The 12,923-nt window shown below is 53.2% G+C and overlaps 1 protein-coding gene across 1 annotated transcript; it reads left to right on the top strand.

The window, feature by feature from the left end:
* Positions 1 to 6,029: 6,029 nt before the first annotated feature.
* On the top strand, positions 6,030 to 12,902 carry LOC119109833 (regulator of nonsense transcripts 3B). Its single transcript, XM_037233585.1, has 7 exons — positions 6,030 to 6,114; positions 7,580 to 7,793; positions 8,176 to 8,196; positions 9,468 to 9,652; positions 10,709 to 10,983; positions 11,244 to 11,424; positions 12,493 to 12,902. Exons 1-7 carry the CDS (start codon positions 6,034 to 6,036, stop codon positions 12,667 to 12,669), a joined length of 1,134 nt encoding a protein of 377 aa, XP_037089480.1. The 5' UTR covers positions 6,030 to 6,033; the 3' UTR covers positions 12,670 to 12,902.
* Positions 12,903 to 12,923: the final 21 nt, after the last annotated feature.

Genomic DNA, 12,923 nt, shown 5'->3' with positions numbered 1-12,923 from the left:
CACCTCGGCAGATCAGCGTTGGTATGAGAGAGGCACCAGCTCAGCTGTTCCAAAACGACTGTGTTTCCGGAGCGGACACTAATCGCTGCGACGCCCTGGCTGGTGGCGGGCTCACTACTCGAGGCGGCAGTGACGAGCTGCGCACCTCACACCCGCTCCGGTGAACGGGGGAACCGTAGACAGTAACGAGCCACACACTTCGCACCCGCTCCGGCGAACAGGTGACCGCAGATAGTAACGAGCCGCGCACCTCACGCCCGCTCCGGTGAGCGGATGACCGCAGACAGTAACGAGCCGCACACCTCACACCCTCTCCGGTGAACGGCTGGCAGCAGACAGAAACGAGTCACACACCTCGCACCCGCTCCGGTGAACAGGTGACCGCAGACAGTAACGGGCCGCACACCTCACACCCGCTCCGGTGAACGGGTGACTGTAGACAGTAACGGGCCGCACACCTCACACCCTCCCGGTGAACGGCTGGCAGCAGACAGAAACGAGCCACACACCTCGCACCCGCTCCGGTGAACAGGTGACCGCAGACAGTAACGGGCCGCACACCTCACACCCGCTCCGGTGAAAGGGTGACTGTAGACAGTAACGGGCCGCACACCTCACACCCTCTCCGGTGAACGGCTGGCAGCAGACAGAAACGAGCCACACACCTCGCACCCGCTCCGGTGAACAGGTGACCGCAGACAGTAACGGGCCGCACACCTCACACCCGCTCCGATGAACGGATGACTGCAGACAGTAACGAGCCACACACCTCGCACCCGCTCCGGTGAACAGGTGACCGCAGACAGTAACGAGCCGCACACCTCACGACCGCTCCGGTGAACAGGTGACCGCAGACAGTAACGAGCCACACGCCTCGCACCCGCTCCGGTGAACGGGTGACCGCAGACAGTAACGAACCGCACACCTCGCACCCGCTCCGGTGAACAGGTGGCCGCAGACAGTAACGAGCCACACACCTCACACCCGCTCCGGTGAACGGGCGACTGCAGACAGCAACGGGCCGCACACCACACACCCGCTCCAGTGAACGAGTGACCGTAGACAGTAACGAGCCACACACCTCACACCCGCTCCAGTAAACAAGTGACCGCAAACAGTAACGAGCCACACACTTCACGACCGCTCCGGTGAACGGATGACTGTGAACTTTATGAACTATTATTATGGTGAACTTTACATGCTCTGATGGCGGAGACGAATCCGCAATCATGTCAGCAACTGATCTATATTACTAATCCTACAGTCTATGCTGTAGTACTGAAGTACTATCTTTTAAGTATAAAAATATTAAAACACATATGACTTTCGTCAAAATCTAGATGTCTAAATCCATTGAGAAAGAGAGGGGGGTCGGGCCGTCGTTGCAGCCGGCCCCTAATCATATACAAAAAAATAACACCACTGCCGCAAGGCATCCAAAGGGTACTCATTTGCATCCCTCAGTCGGCACGTCACAGAAATTATCCGTGGAGGGAAATGCCAAACTTCCATGGAATCCTGAGAATTTCGAACACTTTTCCACGAAAGTACCCAGCATCCAGCATGGCACCTCTGGTCCGTGATGTTCGTGAAGTTGGCGATCTTTTCAGCGACTTAGTTTGATTTCATTAAAAACACGTCATTTGGGTTAATTATGGAACAGCACCATCCAAAATGAGTTCAAATGTTACAATATCATGTGACCTTCGAGGTCAAGTTTAGGTTGAAGAAGAGAAACTGTATATCATGAAATTAAGGGGCCGATTTCAACTGTTTTAACCATCAGGATATTCACCAGCGTTAAACCCAGCGAACCGTCAAAACCTTGAGTAACTCAAGGTGGCCTTCCAAGAGGTTCATTTCAGGTTCAAATAGTAGAACACCATATCATCAAAAAAAAATGTTGGGGCCGATTTAAACTTTTCCAGTATCAGGATATTCACCAGTGCAAGAAACTAGCGTTCCCCAAACCCTGACCCCCTCAGGTGTCACACTTCGATTTTATGCTTTGCTCACGAGAAACTCAAAATCGCAAACAATTACGGGGCGGATGTTTGATATTTTCAAGTCACGGGGACAATCACTAGCGCAAGAATTAACCTCCGTCAACAAGTCGGACCTTCTCAATTTAAAAGTTGATCTTTCAAGGTGAGATATAAACCCAAAGGGCGGAGAAACTTACATCATCAAAAACTTGCTGGCCAATTTAAACTTTTTAAGCAGATAGTGTTCAGCGGCACAAGAAAAAGCATCTGTCCAAAGGTTCTGAGAACTCAAGGGCCACCTCCAAAGTCATATTCATGCTCAGATAAAAGAACGCGTACTCCAATAGCCAAAAATTGCCGGAAAACTAAAGTCGTCAAACATAAAAATTTTACCAGAATAAGAAGTAGCGTCTTGTCAAAAAGGCCTGAAATCTTAATGCCACCTTTCAAAGTAGGCCCAAGTGACGGGGAACCATGCCATCAAAAAATTATCGGCAGGTTTCGGATGTTTAAGCACCAAAAAAAATCAACCAGCGCACAATTAAGCGTTCATAAAAAGTCCTGACCTTTCAAGTTCATCCCTTAAGGTCAGGCGCAGGCTCCAAATGACGCGTATTTACCAAAAAATTGCCGGCCAGCATCAGAATATCTACCACCGCACGAATGTTTTTTAACGGACGCTAGTTAATGCGCTAGGAATTTTCTGATACTTGAAGATCGAAATCGGCCGGCAATTTTTTTTTTGGTGATTTGGAGCTCCCCTTCCTTTTGAGGCCAAATTTAACCTTGAAAGCTGATACGCTGAATTCATGTGCTGGTGATTATCATCATATGTAAAAAATCCGAAATCGGCTGGTTTTATGACAAGGAGATCTCTACCACTTCAGCTTGAATTTGAGCTCGGAAGGTGACCTTGACAGATCAGGGGATACACTAGTTCGGAGGCTAGTTCTTGCGCTGGTGAATATTCTGCTGCTTGAAAAGTTAAAATCGATCGGAAATGCTTTGATGTCATGGAGTGCCCATTCTTCGAGCCTGATATTGACATTGCAATCCTTGGTCTTTTAGATAATATCAAAGGGTAGTAAGTTACGCCACCAATGGTTACAACGATCACGTACTTAAAACGCCACCAGCACTGCTCGTAACGGAGAGCTTCGGTCCGTCGCAGCAGCCAACGTTTGTACTGTTTGTTTCTTTCTTCTCTTCGGTTCCACACCCTGTTGATCTATGTATGTGTAATCTTGGCCACACGGTTCTCGAGAATCTGCTAGGGCAATACCCCGCGCGACCCCCGCAGCTGTCGTGGGCCGACGATCCGTGCTGAGGTGCTTCCGGCCCCAACAAGGAACACAGCGGCCGCGGACGGACGTCGCCAGTGAGCTTCCCGTCCGACGCAGGAAGTGCTGCCCGTGGGCTTCCCGCCCGGCGCCGGAAGGTGCAGACGGACGCGATGAGCCACAGTGTGTGATATGAGTTGCACGTGTCTTCTTCCGGTTCTTCTGTGTTTCACTTGTTGAGGCCGGTTCCCCGAGTTCCTAGCCCTAAAAAGGAGTAGGTGGTTGCCGTTCGTATTAGCGCGTCACTCACCCCTTGACACACGTGCTTCGTCGGCCGTCCGTCCGTCCGCCAGGCGCTGCGCTCGCGCTGGAGCATCGCGGCACCGAGTGCCACCCGTACCGAAGGGGCAGCCGGAGCTCGACGGCAGGGTCCTCCCCTGCTACACCCCGCCTCCCGGCGATCATCCGCCTGCCCCTCCAGACGGGTGCCGCTCCTCGTGCGTCGCCAGCTCCATGGCGACGCAGCGCGCCAGTCTTCGCCGGCACCTGCGCGTAAGCTGCGGCGTTCCGGTGTCCCGCATGCCGTGACTCTGTACCGGGTGCCGGGACCAGCTCACCGCGCGACCCCCTCCCGCACCGCTGCACGGGTCCGGTCAGAGCCAGGCACCGGCCGGCGGCGAGGTGCCGCACGGCTGCCCGGTGGTGTCGGGCCACCCTCACCACGCGGCGCTTTCTGGACCTAACGAGCCCGCTGCCCACGCCGGCCCTACGTCGCACCGGTCCAGGCCGTCCATCTCGGGCTGCCACGAGCCAGGACTTCACTAGAGGCGTCGTCTCAGCGGACACCACCGGGCCGTCGGCTGGCCCTCGGACTCGCCGCGGTCCTGGCTGGGTGCGCAGCTCGAGCGAGTCGCCGGGAATTGCCACCGGCCGGCGATCGCCGTCAGCGGCGCCGGCGGCCGCGGGAGTCACCACTATCAGAGGAGACACCGGAGGGCGCCTCATCGCCGCCTGGCCAGGCTGGGCAACGCCCTGCGACAAACCGCCGCGGTATTGCGAGTCAACGGCCCTTGAGGGCATCACCGACGACGCCAGAGGACTCCCACCATCTCTCGCAGCGTCGCCGGCGAGTGTCCCTGGTGACCCCCGCGCACGCCACCACCGTTCCGGGCGGAGGAGTGGCGGGCCCGAGCCGACCAGCCCTGCCTAGCGTCGCCCCGCATGTCGCCGCCGCGCGTCCCTGGACCCGGCGTAGCGGAACTACTCGCCGTTGGAGCGGCAGCGTACATCGAGCCCGCCAGCGTCTCCGGCGTCGAGGCCTGTGTCGCTGTCGCTCGCGCTGGTGTCCCCAGGCGGTTCTCCGCCATGAGCGGACGCCGCTGCCCCTGGTGCCTCCACCACCACCGGCGAGCCCCCCCCCCCCCCCGCCCCCCTCCGCGCCGCTCCAGTGCCGCCGTCGTTGTCGCGCGTGGCCTTCGTGGTCCTACAACACCGGCGAGTGAAAGCGCTGGTTCGCAATCGAGCGACCCCTTGCTGCAGCGGGGCCGATGGCGTGGTGGCCGAGTGAACACAAGGTTCACTTAGACTCGCGTCGACAGTGGGGGCGACGCACAGCAGCCAGCGCCCATCTGCAGCAATGGACAGCAGCATGTGAAGTACGTGTATGCGGCGTCGCCACCCTCGTGTGCCCGTGTACCCCTCGGGTTCTCCCCGCTCCCCTCCCTGCCGCCGTTGCCCGCCGCGCCGCGGTCAGAGTCGCCGGCCCCATCCAACCCCATGCCCGAGGACGTCAGACGGCTCAAGCGGCCGCCGCCGTCGACGGCGCCTGTATCGGACACGGCGTACTCACCCGTAGCCTGGCCCACCACGGCGACAGCTCGCCCAGCCCTGATAAGTCATGTTAGGTGACCTTGAGTTCAGGACCTTTTGACAAACGCTTGTTCCCTACGCTGGTGAAGATTCTGATGCCTGAAAATTTGAAATATGTTTGGCAGTCCTTTTGGTGATGTGGAGTTTTCTGTTCTTGGAGTGTGAATTCGACCTTGAAGGGTGACATTAACTGTTCAGGACTGTTTGATGGACGCTGGTTATTGTGAAGGTAAATATTGTGATGCTTATAAGCTGCAATCGGTTGGTAATTTTTGGATGATATGAAATTCCTGCTGCTTTGACCTTGAGTTTGACCTTAAAGATCACCTATGATATTGGAGAGCAGATGTAACTTTCGACGTTCTTGTGCTTAGTGGACCATGTAACTTTGTTATAAAAAACTGAGGTAGGAACTCATCACTGAGTAAATCGCTGAATACATCGCCAACTGCAAGGATATTGGGGTTCAGGCGGGAACTCGCTGAATAAGATCGGCGCTCTTGTGAATAGGCGCCGCCTCCCAGCATCTGTCTCCGAGCGGGGAACGCTGATAAGATGGGCTTGTCTCTTCCGTTTCTTTTACAGAAAACCACTCCCTCACGTCCCTCACCCAGCGCGCTACCGAGTTGTCTCCAGTGGCGTCATACCTCAGCTTGCCAGAATGTAAACAAGTCGCATGGTGACACCACTTTTCTTCACGGCCTTGGACACGCAGGGGTATGAACGGAGCTGCGGCTGTGGTGTACGAGCGGGTGGGTTTCATGTACATTCAAGGGCATAATAATAACGTGCCGCCCATACGTTTGTCCGGGGTGTATCTAGTGCTTATGTGGCCTTGTGAGAGGTCGTCTGAGTTATTTAAGAACTTTGAAATAAAGCCGAATTAACCCTGCCTAAAGATGGCTATCAAGGGTCGCTCACACTCTGAGAACAGGTTCTATACAAATTCCAAGGACAAGAACAAACATCCTCCCACGAAGGTAAGAGCATTAAGTTTGACTGCGAAAATTCGGTATGCCGTGCTCTGGGCACCTCCTTATTTGTTATTAAAAATGGAACCCTTGTGTGTCACTTTGTGTAATGTGTTATTGTTATGCTTGGCTCAGAATTTGGCCCATCCAACAACTTAGTTTGCTCTGCCTGGACGTGACCTGAATTTGTTTATACATGCAGCCCTCTAATGCTGATGCAAACTGACTCAATCATTATTTGTTCAGGTTTACAATGAACAGAAATAATAATGTATGAGAGAGCACCACAAGCAATAATGCTATTTCTTTCCATGCTTTGTCAGACACAATTGGTAGCTTGAAATATGGTGTTGAGCACACTGAGGAGAAATCCTGCTTTCTTTTGCTTGAATTGATGACTACAGAGGTGTCATATCTTCTTGCTGGTAACTTCTGTGCCTTGCTACATGGTTATTATTACCAAGAATTGCAGTGTTTGGCTTAAAGCTATTTGTTCTTTTGTTTGCACTAATGTTTAAAAGCAAAAACATATTTTTGAGATGTACCTCTTTCATGATGCATTTATAGTGGGCGCATTATGCATCCAGCATTATTTATGCTCGGTGCATTATGCTTATACTGACACTGCACAAACTGGAATGTCAGAAACTGCAGCAATGCAATGCACCCTGGTCATAATGACCTCAGAACAAGTACAGTCCCACTAAAACCCAAGAAACCCTGGTCCAGTGGCATGCAGACATCAGCTTGAACACCTGATGCTCCCTAAAGTCAAAGTTCCTGCAAACTTCAATGGCTGCTGGTGCATTGAATGACCAGATTATCTTGATCCTTGGCTGATACATATTTGAATGGCATCGGTGGGAAGGGAGGTGGGCACCCAAATGTTTTGATCTTTTGAGAACAGTTACAAGTTTATGTATGTGTTATGTGTTATGTTTCAAAAGCATGTGTTACCTTCTTTATAACTGTTCAGGACTTATGAGCCACAACTGTTAGACACCTGCCAAAACTGCTGAGCAAGTAAAGATGCAATGCAAGTTGCAACTGAACTGTAATGTATGCATTAGTACAAAGCACAAATAAAAAGTACTTGAGCAAAGTGGCATTAAGCAGATACAGGAATGTATACAAAAGTTAAGGACAAGAAGGGAACATATGAAAACTATTTTGTGATTGCCACATAGCTATTGCCCAGATTTTTCAGTCATTGTTTGCACTCTGCCTACAAATGTGTTCAAATGTTCTCAGCCTTCTGTAGACAGAGGCTTTCAGCCCAACATTCTGACAATTGCACTGCACTAGAATGTGCTCAATTAAGACAGAGTCATGATGTTTTCAATGAGGTATGGAGGTAGAGCTGTACCTCGTGCCATCTTCTGTAATTTGTGATCACCTGGAGATGACGTCAGCAGAGGGGTGTCACATGCCTTGCCGTCACGTCACGGTGTAACACTGCGGCGGACGTCGTCAGGTGGTGATCCGTCGGCTGCCCCCCGACATGACGCTGGAGACGTTCCGGGACCAGGTGGCTCCCCTCCCCGAGCACGACCACATCCGGTTTGTCCCAGCCGACCCCGGTCTGGCGCAGCATGCCTTCTCGCGAGCCTACATCAACTTCCTCCACATGGACGACATCGTCACGTTTCGGGACCGGTTCGATGGCTACGTCTTCGTCGATAAGCAAGGTAAGATGGTCAAAGGCAGAAGTAGCTAGTGCGCAGTGACCTCGCCTGTCGGTGCGCTAATTATCATTGTCATCAAAAGGCTGAGCTCGGTTTAGACTTTGTCGGGCTGCAGCATAGTCATGAGGTAACATCTGTAGCAGTTCAAACAAAAGTTATTGGTTTGCGTAGTTAAAAGCAGCATTGCCTCACTTCTCCAACTTGATGATGTTTTGTGAGTGTGTGACCATTCAGTGAAGACACCGAAAACCTGTCGTCCATCGCCTTTGGCCGCAGATATTCTGCTTTTTTCGTTCTGAGTAAGTTCATTGTGCGTTCTCATCGCTTATTGAGACGAAGTCTGGTTTGACGTTTCCACCAACATACGCACTACAACCGCGGGCAGGGTTCGAGTTTCCGGGCGCTGGTAGAGTTCGCCCTGTACCAGCGGACGCCACGGCGGCGCGCGCGGAAGCCGGACGCCAAGAGCGGCACCATCGCCGACGACGCCGGCTACCAGGCGTTCCTGCAGGAGTGCGAGCAGCCGCCAGAGGCCAGCCCAACCACCTGGGAGGAGACGCTTGAACAGATCGAGAAACGCCACAGCGAAGCTCAAGGGTATGCGACGCTGGCGGGAGAAGAGAGAGAGAGGGGGGGGGGGGGGGCAGGGTTGCCGTGCGCCCTGGCTGAGAGGTATGGGGAGGGTAACCAAAAATGCTGGTTACACTAAATACCAGTCGACAGTAAAAGAACGGTCGATAAGGCCGTTTTTACAGGTATGGCTTCATGTTAAAAAATTTCGAACACTTAACGAGCTTTGCAAAGCGCAAAATAACAAACATAACTCAGAAAATCCGCGGAATGTTAGAAAACACAAGTCTGCTACATTATCTCACCAAGTTTGCGTTTTATGCATTTTCATCGATCACTGGCCCACCTATTTGCATGGTTTTCCATCTGTGTCCTGACGTTATGGTTGCTTACCTGCATCGGTACCCAATATATGCAACATCAAAGAATTGTCCGCTGCGAGAATGCTTTTAGTGTGAGGAAATGCCTACAGATACCAGCTTTGTAAGAATGCTTTAAATGTAAGGGAATGCTGACAGATACCACCTCGGCTCTAAGTGAAAGACGGCCCTCAATCGAAATGTTCACAGGAGTGCTAGGCGTGCATCTTTTCGACAGGCTTTCATGCAAGGATGCTTCTCACTCGTGTTGCTCATTGACGTCAAATTACGTACATTCAGTACTGGCTTACATATGCTCTTTGTGGGGCCGGGTTTGGGCGGGCGACATACGCGTGGTTCCGTGCCGCTGAAACTAGTGGGCATTGTGACTGAAGGCTTTGCTGGCGTAGTTTTTTTTTAATTTTTGTTACGTTGTTTGATAACACGCCGACATCGAAATGGAGATTGTGGCAGACTGCTATGTATAGTTTCAGGAATTCAAATATTATTCAGTCACACACATGCAAATTGACCACGAATGGACGCAGGTGGCAAACGCGAGGTGCAACGGATCTCTGGAGAAAACGGAATGCAGATTGGTTTATTTTTGCTTTGTTGGAGACACTGTTATAACTTTATGCTGACTAACGCTTAGATCTGTTTTCGCCGTGGTATAGTTTTTTTTGGTAGTGTTGCTCTTGTTAGAGTTGTGATTGTTATGGTTTTAACAACACTTAATTGGTTTCAGAAAACCAAGTGATTACACCCCTTGTTACATTCGTCTGTCGGAGAAGAGCCGAAAGGAAGGAGGAAAGGCGGCGGAAAGAGATCGAGAGGAGGAAAGAAGAAACCCGGAAGGCCAAGGAAAAGCTGAGCAAAGAAAAGCGAGAAGCAAGAGAAAAGGGCCGACACGACACCAAAGAGTCCTCTAAGGTGCGTACTAGTTATAAGCGCACTGTTTTCACTGGACTCATGCACATTTGATGTGATGACGTTGGGTACAAGTGGACGCAGTTGTATCGCCTAAAGAAATTGTTCCGCATTTGAAGATATTGAAGCGAGCATCGTATATGATAAAATGTTTGTTTGTAAACACCAGGGGATCGCATCGACCCCCTCCCCATTATTAGTTTACATTATGAAGATGGACGTGTCAAGGCGAGGGTTAAGTCGTTCAGTTTAAATCTTATTTCCATCATAATTTATACCATTGTCCAAATTTCCGCGTTATGTAGCACAAAACGTAGTTATTGTTCGATATCTGCCATTTTCCTTTGTTTTGCTTTGTCCTGAATTGCCGTAATTTCCTGCTTTATCCGATGACCAGGCCGCATGCGCCAGCTACAAGTGGGCAGAAGGGCCGCCTGGTGGGTGCTCCCGTCCGAGCGCCGCAGTGCACCCCGTTCAGAGAGGATCCCTGGGGGGGGGGGCGGGGGGCGGCGGGGGCGCGGGGGGCGGGGGGGGGGGGGGGGGGGGGGGTGGGGGGGGGGGGGCGGGGGGTGGGGGGGGGTGGGGGAGGGCGGGGGGGGGGGGGCGTGGGGCGGGGCGGGGCCGGGGGGTGGGGGACAGGAGGCCGTCCAGGCCTCACGTGTGTGGTCCCTCCCAGGCGCATTTACTCTGCCCCCACCGTTATACAGGCTCTCTATATCTAGAAAATCGTGCTCACGAACGCCAGATATGAAACGACTTCAGCCATTGTGTTTTTCTTGGACTTCCGATCGCCGGCATGGCTTGTGGAAATGACAGAGGTCTGCATGATGTCCATTATGACACCATGAATTTCAAGGTGACCTTGGGGATACTCTCACTGAAAAAAATTCCCCATGTTCGCTGGGGTGTAGCTCAGAAATTAGAGGGGTCTTGGGTTCTCAGAAGGGCAGGGCTGTGAGCTGCACCGAATGATCTTGAAGATAGCCATTTCAGTTCACGACTCTGTACAAATACAGAACACTCTGTTTAATATTGTTAACATTATCTTCCTTCCAGCAGGCGCTTTGGAATGACGAGCAAGAAAGAAAACGTGATGATGGCCCCGCGGGGAAGAAGCACGACGACAAGCACAAGGAGAAACACGGTAAAGACGCTGGCAGAAGTGATAAAGAAGAGAAATATAGACGCAGGGACAAGGAGGAGCGATGGAAAGAGGGTGAAAAGCACAAGCGTGAGGATAAAATCAAGCAGGCGAAAGAAGAGCGAAGGAAGGACAAGGAATGGGAGGACAGGAAGAATAAAGCTGAGAAACACCCTCATCCTTCTGATACCAGGTGTGTGATCGTGAACGTACAGTGCTCCGCCACTTTTTGTGTGATGAATCTGATGCCACCTCCAGGATAAACACGCATGGCGCTGGGAAACCATTGCCAACGCGTGCTCTCGCCGAGTTCATTAGTCGGGCATTTACACTGTGAGAAAAAACCGCGTGATATAAATATCGATACGCTGTCCCACATCCCGAGCCGAAAGGTCTTGCCATGGCTGTGCTGTGTGCGCCTGACTTGGGTAACCACCGGCTCTGTCTGGCCAGCTCCGAGGCGTCGGCGGCGGCCGGTAAGCTGTCGGCGGGGGACAGACGCGGTGGGGACGGCGACGTCGGCCGACAGGGGGCGACGGCGCCGACGCGCGATGGCGCCAAGCCGGCGCCCGCCAGGGACGGCTCGGAGCCGAAGCGCAGGGAGCCGAAGGCAGACCGGCGCATCAAAAACAAGGTCGGTACGGGGGTGGAGAGCACTTAAACTGCGGTGAGCGCAAAGGACGCGGGGCACGGCGGACCTAACTGGCCGTATCAAATGTGAGGACCTTGAATGGATGCACCCAGCAGGAGGTTGTCCGATTTCCGAATCAGGGGTTGACCGATAAGGCTTCGAACAAGGAACGCTCGGGGTTGCAGGCGTAATATCCGCCTGATTGAAATATGCATGACGATGTAATGATCAGTATCCAGTAAAGGCCGGCAGCACGCAGCCGTCCCCGGAGCTCAGCGTATGCGTTGCGCTGTAGGGTCCAGGGATCACATCAGTATCGTCGAGACGCGCTGTCTGTGCATGCGGCCTATGACAGGGCGCTTGTTATGCCAGAAGTCTGACGCAAATGGTTTATGCAAGGTTAAGTGCTGATGACGCCCAAAGACGCTCAGGGCTTTGAATTCCTTACTGCTGGAGCACGAGTCACGGTTTTAAGCATGCGGTCGTGACAAAAGAGGCGAGAAGACGCTCAGCGACCGGCAATGTTGGTCAGGGCTGAACTTTGTTAACTGTTGGCATACTCAAGCGACCCGCGTGGTCCTGGCCGGACCAGCCGCCGGCTTTTCGTATGTCGTGGCTACAGAACAGACACGCACCCTGCGAGATGCGGTACAGGGGCGTTCCCAGCATGCAAACTGCAGGACAGATGAGATGCGCGGAAACATAACTTCTTAACTCTTAACTTCTTAACTTAACATAATTTCCAAAAACACTGCATTTGTGATTACTGGTAACATGCGCATGGCGTTTGTTGCCGCGCGTGTTGGGCTAATGTGGTCCCGGGGCACCGCTCTGGAGTGCCGAAATGATTTTTCCCCGTTGGCCGCGCCTCGCGTTCTGTAGCGACAGAGCACGAAAATGCTGCGATGTTTCGGGTCGGGCCGCTGACGTGGACCGCGAAGGTAAAGTTGATCCGCAGGAAATGTGGATAGCATAAGCGGCTGATCGCGGACAAGCGTATTTCGACGTACCGTGGCGCTGTAAGGAGGGCTTGTGCTCGCTCTGTGCCGCTGACCCGCCCGCCGCCGCCAGGACCGGCCGTCACTCACCATCTACCGGCCGGGCATGGGCAAGTACTCGAGCAAGCGGCTGCAAGAGCGCGACTCGCAGTCGTCGAGCCCGCCGCCGGCCGCGGCCGAGTCGGCTGACGCCGACGAGCCGCAGCGGCGCACGCTGGTGTTCCGCCGCAGCCGCGGCGCAGAGCCCTGAGAGGTGTCGCACGCGTCCGGCCTGTCCGCAGCTGGTGATGACGGAGGAGACGGCGCCTGCCGTCTGCCGGCACGCCCAGCAGCGCCTCCCGTCGGGGCGTCGATTCCTATTGCGGAGCGTAGTCGGGATTGTGCAAGATCGTTGACAAGTTGCTCAGCGACGCACGTGAATAGGAAATCGGCAGGCCGCGCAATGGGCTATTCTGAAATATATTGGCGATTGCTGGTCCCAAGGTTCAAGTTCCTATTAAGGGT

This window comes from Pollicipes pollicipes, unplaced genomic scaffold (genome assembly GCF_011947565.3).
Source record: "Pollicipes pollicipes isolate AB1234 unplaced genomic scaffold, Ppol_2.1 Scaffold_7231;HRSCAF=8579_pilon_pilon_pilon, whole genome shotgun sequence".
Classification (NCBI taxonomy): Eukaryota; Metazoa; Arthropoda; class Thecostraca; order Pollicipedomorpha; family Pollicipedidae; genus Pollicipes; species Pollicipes pollicipes.
Note: the sequence above shows the minus strand (reverse complement) of the source record. Positions and strands in the feature narration are given on the sequence as shown.

Coding starts and splice junctions, on each gene's coding strand:
- LOC119109833 (XM_037233585.1), top strand. CDS start 6,034: ATGGCTATCAAGGGTCGCTCACACTCTGAGAACAGGTTCTATACAAAT. Junction 6,115..7,579: donor ACAAACATCCTCCCACGAAG/GTAAGAGCATTA, acceptor GGACGTCGTCAG/GTGGTGATCCGTCGGCTGCC. Junction 9,653..10,708: donor ACACCAAAGAGTCCTCTAAG/GTGCGTACTAGT, acceptor TCCTTCCAGCAG/GCGCTTTGGAATGACGAGCA.